Source organism: Bubalus kerabau, chromosome 3 (genome assembly GCF_029407905.1).
Source record: "Bubalus kerabau isolate K-KA32 ecotype Philippines breed swamp buffalo chromosome 3, PCC_UOA_SB_1v2, whole genome shotgun sequence".
Taxonomy (NCBI): domain Eukaryota; kingdom Metazoa; phylum Chordata; class Mammalia; order Artiodactyla; family Bovidae; genus Bubalus; species Bubalus kerabau.
In genome coordinates, this window is record NC_073626.1 from 41,362,470 (window position 1) to 41,381,321 (window position 18,852).

Sequence of the window (18,852 nt, forward strand, 5' to 3'; positions counted from 1 at the left end):
ACAAGTAGTGCCATTTTCCATCTTCTGATGAGGAAGCTGAGGCCTTGAAAGTCTCTGATCTTGTCACATAATCAGCTTGTGATAAAGTTGGAACTCAAACCCTCTCATCCATTTCCTCCTTCGATCTTACTTCATTCAACAATGAGTAGCTACTCTGCACCAGTCACTGGGAGCAGTGGGCTTCTGCTGTCCTTGCTCTCAGAACCTTACATGTAGAGCAACATGCTTAGAGAACGTGAGCCAGAATGCCCGAAGTCAGCAATTATTAGCCTTATGACTCTAGACAAATTACTTGGCTTTTCAGTGCTTTCATTTTCTCATCCATAAAATAGGGAAGCCTACCATAAAAGGATTAATTAAGGGAATATGGTGCAAAGTGTTTACAGCAGCTGCTGGTGCTATAATCATCTGTGAAAGATGAGGAAAACTTGGATCCTCCCATTGCTTGAGAAGCTCTATCTATTGGGATGAAAAGAGTAGATCATGGTTAGGGCATGTGGTGAGTGCAGTCATAGGGATATGAGGCAAACTACGGGAGTTGGAGAGCTGGACTTCTGGGGACCTGAGTCCTTAAGCATTAGCATGGGAAACCACATGGGGTTTCCCACATGGCTCAGTGCTAAAGAATCCGCCTGCCAATGCAGGAGACAAAGGAGATTCGTGTTCAATCTCTGGGTCAGGAAGATCCCCTGGAAGAGGAAATGGCAACTCACTCCAGTGTTCTTGCCTGGAAAATTCCATGGACAGAAAAGCCTGGCGGGCTACAGTCCATGGGATCGCAAAGAGTCGGACACTACTGATAGACTAACACACTTTAGCCACTTAAACAACAGGGTCATGAATCTGGGTTCAGCTTTGTGGAATCCTTTGCCTCAAGGTCTCTCACAAGGCTTCCATCAGGGCGTTGGCCAGGACCTCAGTCCTTTCAAGGCTGGGCTGGGGCAGGATCCCACTTCTAAGTTCATTCAGTGGTTTTTGGTAGGATTCAGATTCTCAGGGGTGGGTTGGCTGATAGCCACCGTGGTTCCTTGCCACATGGGCCTCTCCATAGGTCAGCTCACACCATGGCATCTGGCTTCATCACAGTGAGCAGGAGAGAGGGAAGGTGCCCAAGACAAAGCCATAGTCTTTTTTGGCCGTGCTGTGTCTTTGTTGTGGTCCTTTGTTATGGGAGCTCCTCTGGTTGTGCATCACAGGCTTAGTTTCCCGCTAGCATGTGGGATCTTAGTTCCCCTACTAGGGATCAAACCTATGTCCCCTGCATAGAAGGCAGAATCCTAACCACTGGACCATCAGGGAAGCCCCGCCATAGTCCTTTATAACATAACCTCAGAAGTGACTTGTGTTCTAGTCCAATCTTCATTAGAAGCGAGCCATTAACTCCAGTCCATGTTCAAGGGGAGAGGATTACACAAGGGCATGAACACCAGGAGAAGGGATCTTCAGAGATCCCACAGCCCCTGTCTCTGCCTTGCATTTACCATCAGGGCATCAAATCAGTACGCCTAAATCGAAATCAGTCCGAGAAGGAAGGTAGTCATAGAGGTAGCACAAGTTCAGTGTGCTCACAGAGAGGTGTCTGGTTGGAGGAATCAGGACGGTTTCCTGGAGGAGGCAGCATTAACAATGGACCTTGAAAGAGTGGAGGACACGCCACTGGCCGAGAAGGGGAGGCCAGGTGAAGGACACAGCATAGGCCAAGGCAGGGAAGTGGTCAGTGAGGGGCCTGCTCAGATGTCCAGATATCAACACCATCTCACTTGGGAATTCCCTGGCCATCCAGTGGTTAGGACTCTGTGATTTCATTGCTAAAGATCCCAGTTTGATCCCTGATTGGGGAACTAAGATCCCACAAGCCAAAAAAAGCCCACACACAAAACAAAAAACAAAAACACTCTCTCACTTGAGTGGAACCTATGTAAAGAAAATGAGAGTAAGGGGATGGCAGTGGAGATTAGAACCGAAGGTAGATGGCTTCCACTGTTAGATGAGGGAGCTCTCTCCTTGACGAGGGGATGAGGGTGGGGGTCAAGGGCTGGAAGAGGTGTGGTTTCCATTACTACTGGGTTCAGGACTGGGGAGTCTCTGAGTCCAGTCCCTCCAGCCTGGCTGCGAGACCCACGCCCCTTCTCCTCTTGCAGTTTGGACGCACCGAAGTCATCGACAACACACTCAATCCCGACTTTGTGCGCAAGTTCATCGTGGATTACTTCTTCGAGGAGAAGCAGAACCTCCGTTTTGACCTGTAAGTAGAAGATGGTGCTGAGGTTGGAGCTGGGGAGGAAACCACGGTTGGGAGGTGGGGCTCCAGGACTTCTTGTTGGGGCAGCGGTTTCCTCACTCAGGAAGGTAGGAGATCTGTCATATCAGAGGAAGCCCAGGGTTGACCTGGGAGAAAAGGGACTATTAGCTGAAGTCCAGCCCCACCCACATCAGGAGATGGAAGAGAGGTGGGGAGAGGGAACAAAGACCCCCCCCTCCTCCGCCGCATTTGTCTAGTGTGGAAGGGCACTGGGCAAGCTACCTGATTCTGGGGCGGGTGGTTGAGGAAGATCTTGGGGGCCACTCCAGCTCTGCCTCCAGGGAGCCCAAGTCCCCAGTGAACTCTTCCTCTGTCAAAGCTGGCTCTGGGGGCGGGTCACCTCCAGTTTCCCCTCCTGCAGAGGTTACCCGGCTGATCAGACTCAAAGCATCTATGTGTTCATCACATGGATGCAGAGCGCCCCTCTCCTGAGGTTAAAGGTGAGGTTTTAGTGGGGTTTTAGTGAGGTTTTAGTCTGATGAGTAGGTGGAGGAGTGTTTTGTTGTTTTGTTCGGGATATAGGGTGGTTAGAAAGGACTGTGCCCCCAGAGAATTGTGGATGGAATGGGGAAAAGGGGTTGGCAAAGAGGGAGCGAAGGGAAAAAAATGCAGTAAAAGGAGACAAAAGTGGAGGGAGGAATAGGAGGACTCGAGGCCCAGGGCAGTCAATGCAACCCATTGCTGGGAAGTCAGCTTCCCAGGTGGTACTAGTGGTAAAGAACCTGCCTGCTGATGCAGGAGACACAGGTTCAATCCCTGGATCGGGAGGATCCTCTGGAAGAGGGCACGGCACCCCATTCTAGTATTCTTGCCCGGAGAATCCCATGGACAGAGGAGCCTGGCAGGCTACAGTCCATGGAGTTGCAAAGAGTCCGATACTACTGAGTGACTAACACATACACAACTTATATATGGGCTTCCCTGGTGGCTCAGTGGTAAAGAATCCACCTGCCAATGCAGGAGATGTGGGTTTGATCCCTGGGTTGGGAAGATCCCCTGGAGAAGAAAATGCCAACCCACTCCAGTATTCTTGCCTGGGAAATCCCATGAACAGAGGAACCTGGAGGACTGCAGTTCATGGGGTTGCAAAGAGTTGGACATGACTTATTGGCTAAAGAACAACATAACTTATATATAATGAAGTGCTCAAATCTTAAGAACCCTACCCCATGATGCATTTTGATATCCATTTATCACCCAGATCAAAAGACACACTAGGTCTAGCACCTTGGAAGGCTACCATTTGTGTCTCCCTGCTATTATTCCCAGAAATGTCCACTGTGTTAGTGCCTGGTTTGGGGAGAGCATGGGTTCTGGCTCAGCTCAAGAAGCCAGACAGTTCAGGGCAGGCTGCCCCAGCTGCCTTCACCATCTCTCTGTGTTCCCTGCAGGTATGATGTTGACTCCAAGAGTCCTGATTTATCCAAACATGTGAGTTCTGCCAGCACCTGCCCAGCAATTCTGAAAGTCTCCTAAATGCCAAACTCTGAGTTGGCCTTGGGCTTCACTATGACACAGAGTGTGTGTCTGACGCTACATCCTGTCATTTCAGAGCCCTCGTATATCCAGGTGTGGGGTGATGGGGGAGGCAGGACGACTGTGAGCCTAGTGGGTGACAGTGGTCTTTTTTGCACCCTGGATGCGCAGGATTTCCTGGGCCAGGCCTTCTGCACCCTTGGAGAGATTGTGGGGTCCCCTGGGAGCCGCCTGGAGAAGTCCCTCACGTAAGTATACAGGGAAGTGGGGCCTGTCTGGGTTGCTTCCTCAGTGATGGTCCAACTTGCTGTTCATCCTTGCTGAGGGCTAGCTCAGGGGAGGGGCAAGCCGTCAGCCAGTCATCATGGGCAGTCAGAAGTATGGAGACTGAAAGGGCCTTGCCCTTGCAGGATGTTTAACCCAATTATCTTGGAGGGACCTCGGCTCACTTATTAGAGCCCCACATTCCTTAGAATGGCCCGAGACCTTATGTAGTCCACTCCCACCCCCACCCCATCATTATATAGGGGAAGAAACTGAAGCCCAGAGAGGGAAGTGATTTGCCCAAGGCCACATAGCTAGGAAGTAGAAGAGCTAGGATTTGAACCTAGGGATCTGCTCACATAGAGTAGCCTTCAGATTGTTCGGATGGTGAAGCCCTCCCCACCCCACCCTGCCCCTGCATCATAGGGTTTTCAGTGCTTTAGGGGGAAACTATTACACTGAACAGGCTCTGCCATGAAGAGTCCCAAGGCTTCTCACAGTGGAGCCTGGTGGTGGCTTAAGGGACCAGCCAGGGTTGCCCACGCAGTGGGGTGACCTCTCTTGTCCCTGTTTCTCAGGAACCCCCAGGAGCAGGGCCCAGGCAAGAGAGGCCTGCAAACTGGGACATTTGTCCAGGTCACAGGGTAGGGTGGGCAGAAAAGCACCGCCCCCCACCCCCCGCCCCGGCTTCTGCCAATTTCACACTGGACGCTGTCCCCTCATCATGATCAATAACTGCAGAATGTGTTACTGGGGGGTGGGGGCTGTTCTCTTTCCCAGGCCCTGTCTCTGACCCCCAACAACTATGTGGAAACTTCAGAGCCCCCAGAAAGTCCTCCTTGTCCCTCAAAAGGTCTCATCCTCTGGCTTCACGGAATATAGTGATAAATAGCTATCATTTCTTGAGAATAGGGAGTAATCCCATGTTTGAGGGCTCTGAAGCTTATAGAATTTGGGTCCCAGGAGTCAGTGTGTATCTGTCTCTCTCAGCTCCCAACTGCCTGGGTCAAAAGCACCTGAGTTATTTGGGTCTGTTTCCTGTGCTGGCCCCTGGCCCTCCAGGGGTAGAGGGGCACACCTTCCGGGGGGCTGGAGAGAGACTTTGGATTGGGGAGGAGCCAGTGGGAGGAGCTTTAAAGGTCAAACAGGATCTAAAATGTGGAGATGCAGGGTGCTGGTGAAGGAGGGGACCTACTCCCCCACTGAAGCTTTCACATGTCCAAGTCTAGTTGTTTTCCTGGCTAGACCTACGAATGGCTTCCTTTCAATGGGTGTCTGTTCTGGGCCAGACAGTGTTTCGTCTCTGTGACCTCACGAGGTCAATCTCCCCATTTCACAGCCTGCACACTGAGGCTCAGAGAGGTCATGCAGAGGTTCTCAAACTGAAGCAGGCACCAGCATCCCCTGGAGGGCTGGTTTCATAGACTGCTGGGCTCCAACCCCAGGTCCAGGCAAGGGCCCGAGAATTTCCATGTCTAACACGTCCCCAGGGGAGGTGATGCTGCTTGTCCAGGAAACACACCCCAGGAACCTCTGAGGTGAAGTTGCCCAGGGCCTCACCTTGTTAGGTTTGGGAAGAATACCTCTCCTTCCCCTGGCCTGTGGCTCTTGGACCTATTCTGATGTTTGATCCAGAACAGAAACCTGTCTCCAAGAGTTTTGGTGATGCCGAGAGCTCTGGCCTCTCAGGACGGGGATACTCAGCTCATGACATGCTCTTTCTCTCCACAGAATAGGAGCGTTCAGCCTGAATTCCAGGACAGGCAAGCCCATGCCAGCTGTGTCCAACGGGTAGGCCATCAGACACCTCTGGCCCTGGAGTCCTCAGACATTCAGCCAGCTCTGCAGAAGAGGGCCTTGGGGTCCTGGTCCTGTCCCTGCTCTCACCACTGTGCCTTCTTCAGTCCTGCTCAGGGGCACAGAGAGGGTCCCGGGTCCCTCCTACAGGACCCGGGCACTTGGGGCCACTCTGCAGCTGGCCCTCCCCCAACCCAGGCTAGAGGTCTGGCATCCCCAACCCCAGAGGTCAGAGGACTTTGGGGTGCAGGGTGGGGCTTAGAGATAGGGGCTGTTTCTGGGCATCAGCAGGGACTGGGCCCTCTTCCTTCCTGTCCTCTCCCCAGGCCCGGTTTCTTCGCCCTCCCGCCTCTCAGCCTTCTCCTCCCTTGTCTTTATCTCCCTCTTCTCCAGTGCTTCCACTGCTGGACGTCAGCCTCCTCACAGAGTAGATTCTGCTAAACCCTCACTTTCCTCATTTCCTTACCAGCTGTGGTGGGCTAGCCACTTTCCCCCAGCCCCAACCCTGACCATCTGCTTTTGGCTGGCCTCATGCAAATATGGCCATGGAGACCCTCCCACTCCTTCCGTTTCCTCTCCTGGTTGGCAAGAGGGTCCACACCTGGCAGGGGCTAGGGGGACCAGGATAGGGAGCATCTGCTTGGGGGACCCACCTGGAGAGGCCACTGGCCTTTGCTGAGGGCCCCTATAAGCTGGGGTCTCAGTAGCTGGATTGTCCATCCGACTAGCAGGATGTAGGAAAGGGGCCTTCAGGGGACCCAGGGATGCCCGCAGCCCAGGAAGAGTATGGATGCTAATTTACAAGAAGAGTAGAAAAGCAGCAATTGGAGAGAGAGCAGGAGTCAGAGAGAGAAACAGAAAGGGAGAGCGAGTGGGAAGGGAGGGAGAGAGAGAAAGGCCAGGCAGGTGGGAGCTGACTGGGGCTGGAGAGCGTGGAAGGAAAGATCGGAAATAGACGAGGGCCTCAGAGGCAAGGAGAGGAGCAGATGGAGAAACATTGGACAGAGGAGGCTGGTGTGAGCATTCTATCTCCCTGGTCAAACAAATCAATCTTTACCAGCAGGCAGGGCCGGCTGGGGGTGGAAGGGCTTTGGGTTACTCAGCTGGCTGCCCAAATCTAGGGGGACAAGCTGGCCACCTGGCTGGGGCAGGGGACACTCCAGCTGCAGCCCTGCTCTGGCCACCTCATCTGGAGGGATCTGAGCTATCTCATCAGCCCCCTGCAGAGGGCCAGCTCCCCTGCCTCCTCTGTTTGAGACTCTCTCCCTTCAAGAGCTGGCACTGGAGAGCGCTCCATCAGTGGTTCTCCTGAATGTGATCCGCAGCCAGCATGTGGTCCTGAGGCTGGCTCGAGTGTGGGCTGCATTTCATCAGCTTTGCAGAGTGGTAAAGGGAGCCAGGCAGGGAGAGAAATGGTGCTCTTGAGGCCTCCTCTGCGTCAGGCACGATGTGTGTGCATATTATTTTGTAAAATGGATGCTACAGTCACACCCATTTTATGGGCTAGGAAACTGAGACTCAGAGAGGTGCAGTAATGAGCCCAAAGTCACACAGCTACTGGACAGCTGCCATTTTCTTCTCCCTCCCAGGGGCTGGGAGGGACCTCCCCCCGCCCTGGGGTTAGTCCTAAACATCGGAGTGCAATGGGCTAGTACCTGGGCGGGGTGGGGTCCCTCCTGACCAAAGGAAGAGGTCGTGGTAGAACCCCACCCTGGGAACTTGCTCCCCTAGAGAGGATTCTCTGGGGGAGGGGAGCCAACTTCACGTCCTGGTCGCCCACCTCACAGAGGAGCCTCAGGGTTGGCCGAGATCTCTCTCCCCCAGAGAGACCCCAGCCAAGAAGTTGCAGGGGAGGGAGCCATGGGAGACAGCCTGGCAAGCTGCCACCCAGAGTACACCCATCCTCCTGTTTCACTGCCTCTTACTGCTCTCCGTCCTCCGATGGATCAGAGTGGCTCAGAGCTGGGATGTTCCGGGACTCTGGGGATCAGCTGGGTGCAGGGTGGGGTGGCTAGCCCACGAGGTCTTTTGCCCACAGAAGTGGTCTCTGGACGGAAAGTTTGAGAACCACTGGTCTGGAAGCCTCCGGGTGAGTCTGGATGCTTTTCTAGGACTTTCAATGCAGACAGTACCCTTCTTGGTGGGCTCTTGGGGAGCAGGGGGTGGGGCAACTCTAGGCCTGGGGGCCTGGCCCAGGAAGCAGCGCCCTAGATCACAGGAGACTCTGTCTTCTTAGGGGCTTCAGAGCAGATCTGCTGGATGGTGGTCGGGAGGTGAGGGGAGGCTGAAGAGGGCTGATTCAGGGAGAGCTCAGGCTTGTGGCTCTGTCTTTGTCTGACTTTCCATTCTCTCATCTTCTCCTCTCTCAGCGGTGTCCCAGGGAAGAAATGTGGCACCATCATCCTGTCCGCTGAGGAGCTCAGCAACTGCAGGGTGAGTGGCAGAGGGACTGTAGGACAAGACCTGGGGTGGGGGGGTGGGGATGGAGGGCAGGCTGGCCTCCCTGGGACCCCGGGACCACAGGGTGTCCTTGGAGGCAATGGGGGAAGGCAGGGCTCTTCAGTCTACCTTGGCTGTCGTAGAAGTCCACAGCTTTGGAGCTGGAAGATGTCTCCCCTTTTTAGAGCTGAGCTGACTGAGGCACAGGGAGAGGAAAAAGCTCGCCCACGGTCAGCCGCTGAGCTGGGCTGGGAGCCCTGGTCCACTCCCCGTCACTGCCACGCTCACTTGTCCTTGAGCCAAGACTGCCTTGGCACCAACACTGGCAGCAGAGAGGCCTTTTCAGTCTGGGAGGCTGGGCACTTGGCATTTAGTTGTCATTTTTCCCTTTTAGTTCTGGAGTAGGGTGATGCCCCTACATGGGGCTGAGGGGGTGAGAGCATGTGGTTGGGGTGTGTGTGTGTGTGTGTGCATGCACGTGTATGTTGGGAAGCCAGAGTCTGCAGTCCTACGCAGCCCTTGGTTTTGCTTCTTCTGTGGGACTGCAGGGAAGCAGGAGGTAGGGACAACTGGGGGGGGAGCTGAGGGGTATTAAAGGGGTATTAAAGCCAGGGACTTTAATAACGAGGCTGTAGGGCCTCAAACTCTGCATTCAGGGGCTTCCAGTTGGAGAATAAGACACAGAATTGATATTCTTTGGGAAGTACAGCAATGGCGGCTGCTGCTGCTGCTGCTAAGTCGCTTCAGTCGTGATCTGCTCAAACACAGTTGCTCTATCTGCTTTCTCTGCTAGTCTGTTTACCTCTGTGGGTCTGGTGGACCTTGACCCCGGGACTAAACCTCCCCCACATGTACACCAACAGAGGGCAGGGCGTGCAGTAGGTGATCACAGAGGCTCTTCTGTGAATCTGTAATTGAATGAACAGGAAGCCCAAACCAAATGTTTAGGGGATGTGGGTATAACTGCTACACCTGTATATGCTGGCGATCTGGACACTATTGGAGTCCCCACAAGGGAGAGAGTCAGTTCAGTCACTCAGGTGTGTCCGACTCTTTGTGACCCCATGGACTGCAGCACGCCAGGGTTCCCTGTCCATCACCAACTCCCGGAGCCTGCTCAAACTCATGTCTGTCGAGTCTGTGATGCCATCCAACCATCTCATCCTCTGTCATCTCCTTCTCCTCCTGCCTTCAATCTTTCCCAGCATCAGGGGCTTTTCCAATGAGTCAGTCCTTCGCATCAGGTGGCCAGAGTATTGGAGTTTCTAGGGGAGAACAAGGGCAAGAACCCAGCCGATATGTAGACTAGAGCTTCTATTCAAGCTTCCTGAGCCTCAGTTTCTCCGCCTATATGCTGGGGCTTGCTGTGAGGATTAAAGGATGTGAAGGTGACCATGCCCGAGGGGGCTCTCCTCCTAGTGGGTGTCTGGGGAAGACCGAATCTGAATTCCCTGAAACCTAAATTCAGTTTGCCCTCAGCTTCTAACTCAGTCGGTGGCTTCCTCCCTGGTTTATAATTAGACAAAGTAATACAAACGAAAGTGCTTTGGAAATTCTAAAGCTCTAGATGGTGCTGGGTGCTGCTATTGGTCTAGTTTTCCGGGATTGGTAAACAGTGTGTGTTTAGGCTCTCCTCCTCCTCCCCGACTCTGCCCTCCTCCCCCTGCATCCACGGATGGCAGCAGCTTCTTTGATTTAAGCAGTTTCAGAGCAAGTGGGGGTGGGGGGCTCCCTCCCTTCCTCTTGAGATTGTCAGCTCCTTTTCTTTGGGGGCATCTTTGGCTGAGTTCTGTCTTTCCCTAGAATACTTGCAAGGAAAAAGAGACTAATTCCCAGCATCTGGCTGAATTAAAATAATTACATCTGATCGGCTTTGCTTCTGTCATCCCAGCATTCAGTAGGAGGATCAAAGGAAGAGGGTGGAGTCTGAGAGATGGTTTTTCACCAGAGCTGGGCTTCCTGCTCAAATGAATATATTCTGCTGGAGCAGACAAACCCTCCCTTCATCCATGGGGATGGTGTGGGCAGGCAGGAACCAGAGAAAGATTAGAGTTGACTCCAGAGGGTCATCAGCATGCTTTGATGGGTTATAGAAAAGCCCTTCTCATGGAGAATTTAAATACCAAGAAAGTTCCAACAATCAGAATTTGACCCCAGATATTATTCAGTGATACTTGATGTTGACAAGGCTGAGCTTAATCTCCTGAAAGGCCTCTGAATTACCAAAGAATTCATCATGGTCAGCAGTAAAACAGTGATTATTGCATGTAATACTGACCAATATTTGCATAGTCCTCACAGTTGACAGACTCTCGTGTTGACACTCTATTTGATCATTCACCATGGGATTCAGGGGGCTTCCCTGGTGGCTCAGACAGTAAAGAATCTGCCTGCAATGCAGGAGACAGGGGTTCTATCCCTGAGTCCGGACAATCCCCTGGAGAAGGGCATGGCAACCCGCTTCAGTAGTCTTGCCTGGAAAATCCCATGGACAAAGGAGCCTGGTGGGCTACAGTCCAAGGGATCACAACTGAACAAGTAACACTTTCACTTTCGTGGGACTCAGGGCTGTGTAGGTGTGAGTGACCCAGTGTCCAGATGCAGAGAAGTTGGAGTGTACTGCTTAAGACTGCAGGATTCTAACCCAAGCCTGTGGTCTGGGAGTGTTTCCCTCATCCAGTGAAGTTCTGAACCTTCATGGCACATGGAACAGCTATGGGCCTTGTCAGGCCAGTAGCCGTTAGTAGGCCTGATGAGTGGATGGACTTCTAGAGAGAGGCAGGAGGGTATTGTGGGTGCGGGTGGTAAATAGCTCCTAGGCTTCCCCTTCCCAGACCCCTAGCTGCCCCTAGGCCTGCCAGGCAGACAGACAGCCTCGCTCTGGAGCCACAAGTCCCTGGCCAGATGCACATTCTCAATGCCATCCAGTCAGGTCCCTGCACACACTGGTGAGAGTGTGACTCACCTCTCACCAGCCAAGGAAGAAGCCAAAGCTCCACCTGGCAGCTATCCGTCCCCATCTCCTTCTAGATATCATCAGCCTGGCAAATAGATGGGGAAACAATGGAAACAGTGACAGACTTTATTTTCTTGAGCTCCAAAATCACTGCAGATGGTGACTGCAGCCATGAAATTAAAAGACACTTGTCCCTTGGAAGAAAAGCTATGACCAACCTAGACAGCATATTAAAAAGCAGAGACATTACTTTGCCAACAAAGCTCTGTATAGTCAAAGCTATGGTTTTTCCAGTAGTCATATATGGATGTGAGAGTTGGACCATAAAGAAGGCTGAACACCAAAGAATTGATAGTTTTGAGCTGTGGTGTTGGAAAAGACTCTTGAGAGTCCCTTGAAAGGAGGTCAAACCAGTCAATCCTAAAGGAAATCAATCCTGAATATTCATTAGAATATTATGCTGAAACTAAAACTGCAATACTTTGGCCACCCAATGTAAAGAACCGACTCATTAGAGAAAACCCTGATGCTGGGAAAGATTGAAGGCAGGAGGAGAAGGGGATGATAGAGGATGAGATGGTTGGATAGCATCACTGACTCAATGGACATGAGTTTGAGCAAGCTCCAGAAGATGGTGAAGGACAGGGTAGACTGGTGTGCTGCAGTCCATGGGGTCACAAAGAGGCAGACACGACTGAGCGACTAAACGATAACAAAGCCTGCTTGTGTTTTCATTCATTTCATTTCATCAAATATGCTTGGGCTCAGTTCATGCCCTCCCAAAGTTTTCAATTTTGTGTGAAAGACAGAAATTGCCAGCCAGCAATGACTGTACTGCAGGGTCATCAATCCTGTCAGACCCGTTGCCTCTTTTTTACGACAAATATTTCACAGCACTCTTTACTATCCTGAAGGAAAATTCTTGGACATACCATATAATATGCCAAAATACATACAGGTGAGGCAGTCAGCCCTTGCAGCTACCTAGAGGAAGATCAGCCCAGACAAAGAATACCGTAGCTCTTGGAAAGAGTAGGAAAACAATAGTGAGTGACATTAGAGAGGCCAAGGTGTGGGTGAATGTGGGGGCCAGATGGTGTGAGACTTTGTGGATGAGAAGCTTAGCTTTAAGTCCTGATAAAGTCAGAACTCTCATTGTTCTAAAGACAAACTTCAGAGAGAGCCCAGTGTCTCCATATGTGAGTCTTGGGAAGATTCCCGGAGAAAGATAGGAGTAAAGAGGTAAGGTGAAGTGAGGGAAGTGGTGAAGGTCTTCTGATTGCCAGAATAAGCAGGTTGATCTTTGGGAATGATTTGTGTGTGTGTGCATGTGTGTGTGTATGTGTGTGGTTAGCACAGCTATGTGTCCTGCATGATGAAAAATCAGCATTCAGATATCACCCTTTTATTTTTTATTTTTAAAGGAAGAGCAGGTCCTTAGTTATTTTGGGTTGCACTTGGTCTTCTTTGCTGTGCATGGGCTTTCTCTTCTTGCAGGGGCTACTTAGTTGCAGTGCTTCTCTTGTTGCAAAGCACAGGCTCTATGGCATGTGGGCTTTAGTAGTTAGGCATTCGGGTTCAGTGCTTGTGGGACATGGACTTAGTTGCTCCATGGCCTGTGGGATCTTCCCGGACCGGGAATCAAACCCATGTCCTCTACATTGGCAGGCAGATTCCTATCCACCGTACCACCAGGGAAGTCCCAGACATCACCCTTTAAAAAAGTTAGTTTGCAATATTTCGGTCTTAGAAATCATCTTTCTGGTTAACAACAACAACACACAGAATGAAAGAAATCAAAACAAAAACATTTTTCCTGATGCTGAAAAAATAATATGTTCCCAACAGACAGTTGAAAATACAGACAAGAAACATCACCAAGAGATAATCATTGTTGACATTTTGAAGCCTTTCCTCCAAGGCTTTTTTCCTGTGTGTCCAAGTATATAGTTTTTTCTTATAATTAGTAGAATATGATATCCAGATTTATTTTTCCCATGTCATTAGATATTCTTGGAAGACATATTTAATAGCTACATATCAATTTTATGTTGTATGGATGGGCCATAATTTATTAAATCTGTTCTCTTAAAGGGAAACAATATAATTAATACCTTGAACATTCTCATAGCTGACTTCTTCCATTTTTCTTTGAACTTTAGTTGATGGAGTTTGGTTAGTATCCTAGACACACAGGCTCAATGAGTGGGAGGAAAAATGGCCAATCTGCAATTCTCCGCTTGTGAATGACCACATCAACAGATACACAACTGATTGGCTTGCTTAAGAAGCCAATCATTAAAACAGCAGAGAAAAACCAGCCTGACCTCCACGTGGTTATTCAGTCCATGTCTAGAGACAGGCGCAGCTCCTAGACCAGCCTGAACACTCGCCATCTGCGTGAGAATAAACTGCGGCCTGTGCAGACTTCAGCACCATCCCTAATGCCTTCACCCAGGCCTCTTGCTTCTGCAGGCTTACCCAGGGGGTAAGCAGGGGCTCTGGGGCTAGGCCCCTCTGTGAATGCAAGAGCCCTTCCAGAGGTCAGTGGTCACAGAATCACCCCCAACTCTGAGTTGTGTTCACCCTGGAGGAGTGCTAAATCTCAAAGTTGTGGCTAATGATTCATTTTCTTACCTTTTTTAAATTTAATTTTTAGTTTATATTGGGATATAGTTGATTTACAATGTTGTGTTAATTTCAGGTGTATGTGTGTGTATGTGACCACACGTGCTCAGTCACGTACAACTCTGTGACTCCATGGACTGTCGCCCGCCAGGCTCCTCTGTCCATGGAATTCTCCAGGCAAGAATACTGGAGTGGGTTGCCATCAAAGCGATTCAGTGATACATTTACATATGTTCATTCTTTTTTCAGATTCTTTTCCCTTACAGGTTCTTTCTTTTCAATGTCTTCATTTTTCTGACTAAAAAAGACAGTACACTAATTCCAGGAAATTTGGAAAACATAGCAAATATTAAGGAGAAGACCATAAATGTCACTCTGTTCCACATCTATTTAAAAGTGTTTCTTAAGGTACAGAATATGAGCAGTAGGGCAAAGCGATTAAGAACTTGGGCTCTGGATCCAGACTAAATGCCATTGCTTACTAGCTCTGTGACCCTGGGCAAGTTGCTTGACCTTTCTGTACCTCAGTTTCTTTATTTGTAAATGGCTTTATTTTATTTAAAATAGATTTTTGATATTTTATGTGTCATGGAATTTTTTTTTTTTTTTAAATACCGCATTAAAATCTTTATTTTGATTACTGAGATTTTTGGAGTCGCTTAAATTTTCACTGGCCTTATCCTGGCTCTCACCCTGGGGGCTGCCAGCAAGACTCAAGCCAGAGTAACCTTCCATTCTCCCCTCCTGGCTGTGGCTACCCTCTTCCAGCCTTCAGCCCACCTGCTGACCTCTGGCCTCCAAGGCCCTCTCCTGGGTCAGGGAGGGCTAACATGTTAGAGTAGGCCAGGCCACCACCCCAGAGAGAAAGGCTGTTTGTGCTGTGGTCTCGCCAGCAGCCTGATTAACATGCGGAAAGATGCAAATTGAAGCAATCCTGCTGTTAGAGAAGAACTTAATATGTTTTTTAAAAAGATGGGGTGAAAAGGCAGAAATTGCAGAAAATTATATATTGCTGGAGCTGTTTTTACCATCCCTGCAGTTGATTCCAGAGATGCTTCTGGTTTGGGAAAGGCATTTTATGTGCTCAGGGAGCCCCCCTCTCTCTGACTGAGAATGTCAAACAGCAGGATCTTTGACCCTTGGCCAGATTTTGCTGCTCCCTAATCCTGCTTGCCCAGTACATTTTATTGCCTCTTCTGGAGTCACGTGTATATCAAGGGCTGATTCATTTATTAACCCTTATTTAAGAGGAACAGTCAAAGCATAGTAAATATGACTATTACCATAAACCATGTGAAAGCGTGAAAGTGTTAGTTGGTCGTGTCTGACTCTTTACAATTCCATGGACCATAGCCCACCAGGCTCCTCTGTCCATGGAATTCTCCAGGCAAGAATGCTGGAGTGGGTAGCCATTCCCTTCTCCAGGGAATCTTCCCAACCCAGGGATTGAACCTGAGTCTCCTGAATTGCAGGCAGATTCTTTACTGTCTGAGCCACCAGGGAAGCCCAACATAACCCATAACCCATAGCCACCTTCAAAAGCAAGTCCCTCAGCAGCTCCATGTTCCTTGTCTCAAGGGCTCCCCATGGGTTGTGCACCCTTTAGAGAGGAAGGGTGCCTTGGTTACGGCTAGAAAGTCTCTGAAATTTTGTCTTATGGCCATGGATTTGAATGGCCCCATACTGTTTATCATAATGGGCTTTTGGCAAATGTTACTGGGTCTAGATGGTGTTAGGGAGGACAGATCAAGTTGAACAACCAAATAAATCTCTATCAACGCTGCACACATATTTGCTATGGGGGTGCGGTAGGGGAACGAGGTGTGGCCCACTGATGGATTTTTCCAGTTAGATGAATTTCAGAGCCAATCTTTTATCTTTTTTTTTTGGACTAGTTTGCACAGAGGAGACTTTTCTAAAATGGATTTCACACTTCTCTGACTTCTCAAACTGAGACTGCAGAACATAATTAAACTTATCTTGATGATTCAGGGTCATCATTTGGAATCTCAGTTATTAATCTTTGGAGCCAGACTGTCTGGTTTCAATCTAAGCTTCTCCTCTTATTAAGCTTTGTGGCTTCAGGAAAGAGTATTAACCTCTCTGTGCCTCAGTTTCCTTAGCTTTAAAATGGGAATAATCATTGTATTTATCATAAACACTAGCTGGACACTGGCAATTTCATATGGGTCAGCCTAGGAGTAAATGGCACTCAGAAAGGGTTGGCTTTGATTCTTTTATTTAATTTTTTTAAATTTTATTTATTTAATTATTTTTGGCTGTGCATGGACTTTTCTCTAGTTGTGGCGAGCGGGGTCTTCTCTCTGGTTGTGGTGTGCAGGCTTCTCACTGCTGTGGCTTCTCTTGGAGCACAGGCTCTAGGGTGTGTGGGCTTCAGTACCTGCAGCACATGGGCTCAGAAGTTGTGGTTCCCGGACTCTAGAGCCCAGGCTCAATAGTTGTGGTGCATAAGCTTAGTTACTCCGAAGTATGTGGGATCTTCCCAGATCAGGGATTGAACCTGTGTCTCACACATTGGCAGGTGAATTCTTTACCACTGAGCCACTAGGGAAGCTCCTTAAATTTATGAGTGTAGTTGCTTTACAATGTTGTGTTATTTTCTGCTGTGGCTCTGATTCTTTTAGCTGTTCTATGCTAGGCTCTGTGGACTGGGACTTAACATATATTATCTCCCTTGGTCTTCCAAACAGTCTCAGGGGGAAGTCTCTGTTTTCCAGAGGAAATGCCAAGACTTAGGTGAAATTGCTTGCCCCACGCTGCTCGGCTGGCAGACAGCGGGGGTGGGGTGGGAGTCTAATCAGGGGCTGTGGCTCCTCTGTACTCTTTCCTCTGTCAGGTGCTGTGCTGGGACCATGACCCTCCCAGTGGAGCCCTAAATGGTCCCTGAAGTTATGGTCTATTAAGTTCTGCATTAATATTTTTCTGATATTTCTACTCCCCTTCCTGATCTTGCAGGGCCCCCCATGGAGTTTCCTAGGCAGTAAAAATAAGAGACTGTTCCTCTGGATTTTGTGGCATCTGTTTTGGTTGTTTTCAATATATGTATGCATTTTATTGGGCTTCCCTAGTAGCTCAGACAGTAAAGAATCTGCCTACAATGCAGGAGACCTGGGTTCAAACCCTAAGTTGGGAAGATCCCCTGGAGAAGGCAATGGCAACCCATTCCTGTGTTCTTGCATGGAGAATTCCATGGACAGTGGAGCCTGGTGGGTTATAGTCCATCAGGTCGCAAAGAGTCAGACATGACTGAGCAACTAAAACACACACATTATATAGTCAGCCAGTATAAATTGTCATGTGTAGCTCGTCTGTGTTCATTCAGGTGAGGGTGTCACCCAGGTGACCCCCAGCTGTGGGAGAGGTCACTGTGATAACCACCAAGTTATGTCCTGGGGAGGCTGAAGGGACCCTGGATTCCCAGACTGTCCCCTGAGCACCAGCCTTCCCCAGATGCCAGCCCATATGGTCCCTGTGGCATTGGCACCAAAACCTAAGCTGTCCAGCTTTAAACAACAGTGGGGCATCCTGTCCACTGCATCACTTTTTAGAAGAAGAAGCAGGAAGAGGGCTTGAAGAACTGCTGGGACTCGCTAGAACTCAGAGCTCTGTGTTCCTTGCTGAGGCTCCTCCTCAGCAGAGTATGGTCCTCTCTGTTTTCTGATGTTACTAATGGTTCCATCCAGGGGGAGGAGCCAGGACCCCCTTGATGGGCATGGGATCTGTTCACTGGGGCTTTCCAGGTGACACTGTTGTAAAGAACCCACCTGCCAATGCAGAAGACGTAAGAGACATGGGTTCGATCCTGGGGTTGGGAAGATTCCCTGGAGAACAGGGCAATCCACTCCAGTATTTTTGCCTGGAGAATCCCATGGACAGAGGAGTCTGGTGGGCTACAGTCCATAGGGTTGTAAAGAGTTGGACACGACTGAAGTGACTTAGCATGCATGCACGATCTGTTTAGCCATACAAGACCTGCTCTTGGCTTAATGCTCTGCTGTCACAGTCTTGAAATCTCTTAATACTCTTTGAAAAAGGACCTCACCCTTTCCTTTGGCCCTGGGTCCCACAAATTACACAGCCAGCGCACAGTTCAGGGAGGTGAGGGGAGCCCACCGGGTCCTATGCCACCTCCTTTTCCTAGGCCTTGGGATGGAGCTTGCCAGGAAAGCATTTAGGTGCCCCCTCCATCCAGCATGAGATGCGATTGGAAATTTCTCCTGGGTAGAGCTAATAACTGTTAGAAGTGGACTTCAGTTCAGTTCACTCACTGAGTTGTGTCTGACTCTTTGTGACCCCATGGACTGCAGCACGCCAGGCTTCCCTGTCCATCACCAACTCCCAGAGCTTTCTCAAACTCATGTCCATCGAGTTGGTGATGCCATCCAACCATCTCATCCTCTGGCATCCCCTTCTCCTCCTGCCTTCAATCTTTCCCAGCATCAGGGTCTTTTCCAATGAGTCAGTTCTTCACATTAGGTGGCCTAAGTATTGGAGTTTCAGTTTCAGCATGAATATTCAGTGAATATTCAGGACTTCCAATGAATATTCAGGACTGATTTGCTTTAGGATGGATTGGTTTGATCTCCTTGCAGTCCAGGGCACTCTCAAGAGTCTTCTACACAGTTCAAAAGCATCAATTCTTCAGTGCTCAGCTTTCTTTATAGTCCAACTCTCACATCCAAACATGACTACTGGAAAAATCATAGCTTTGACTAGACGGACCATTGTTGGCAAAGTAATGTCTCTGCTTTTTAATATGCTGTCTAGGTTGGTCATAGCTTTTCTTCCAAGGGATAAGCATCTTTTAATTTCATGGCTGCAGTCACCATCTGCAGAGATGTTGGAGCCCCCCAAAATAAAGTCTGTCACTGTTTCCATTGTTTCCCCATCTATTTGCCATGAAGTGATGGGACCAGATGCCACAATCTTAGTTTTGTGAATGTTGAGTTTTAAGCCAGCTTTTTCACTC

General features: G+C 49.7%; 1 protein-coding gene across 2 annotated transcripts in view; it reads left to right on the forward strand.

Annotated features, from left to right (window-relative positions):
• Positions 1–18,852, forward strand: part of CPNE5 (copine 5) — a 102,521-nt gene that overhangs the window by 40,712 nt on the left and 42,957 nt on the right. The window contains exons 4-9 of one of the 2 annotated variants that reach the window (XM_055571564.1): positions 2,142–2,245; positions 3,694–3,733; positions 3,950–4,026; positions 5,774–5,833; positions 7,878–7,928; positions 8,209–8,272. In XM_055571564.1, coding sequence (XP_055427539.1) covers positions 2,142–2,245; positions 3,694–3,733; positions 3,950–4,026; positions 5,774–5,833; positions 7,878–7,928; positions 8,209–8,272 — 396 coding nt within the window. The remainder of the gene's footprint in view (positions 1–2,141; positions 2,246–3,693; positions 3,734–3,949; positions 4,027–5,773; positions 5,834–7,877; positions 7,929–8,208; positions 8,273–18,852) is intronic. The other variant, XM_055571565.1, reaches the window with a different exon arrangement.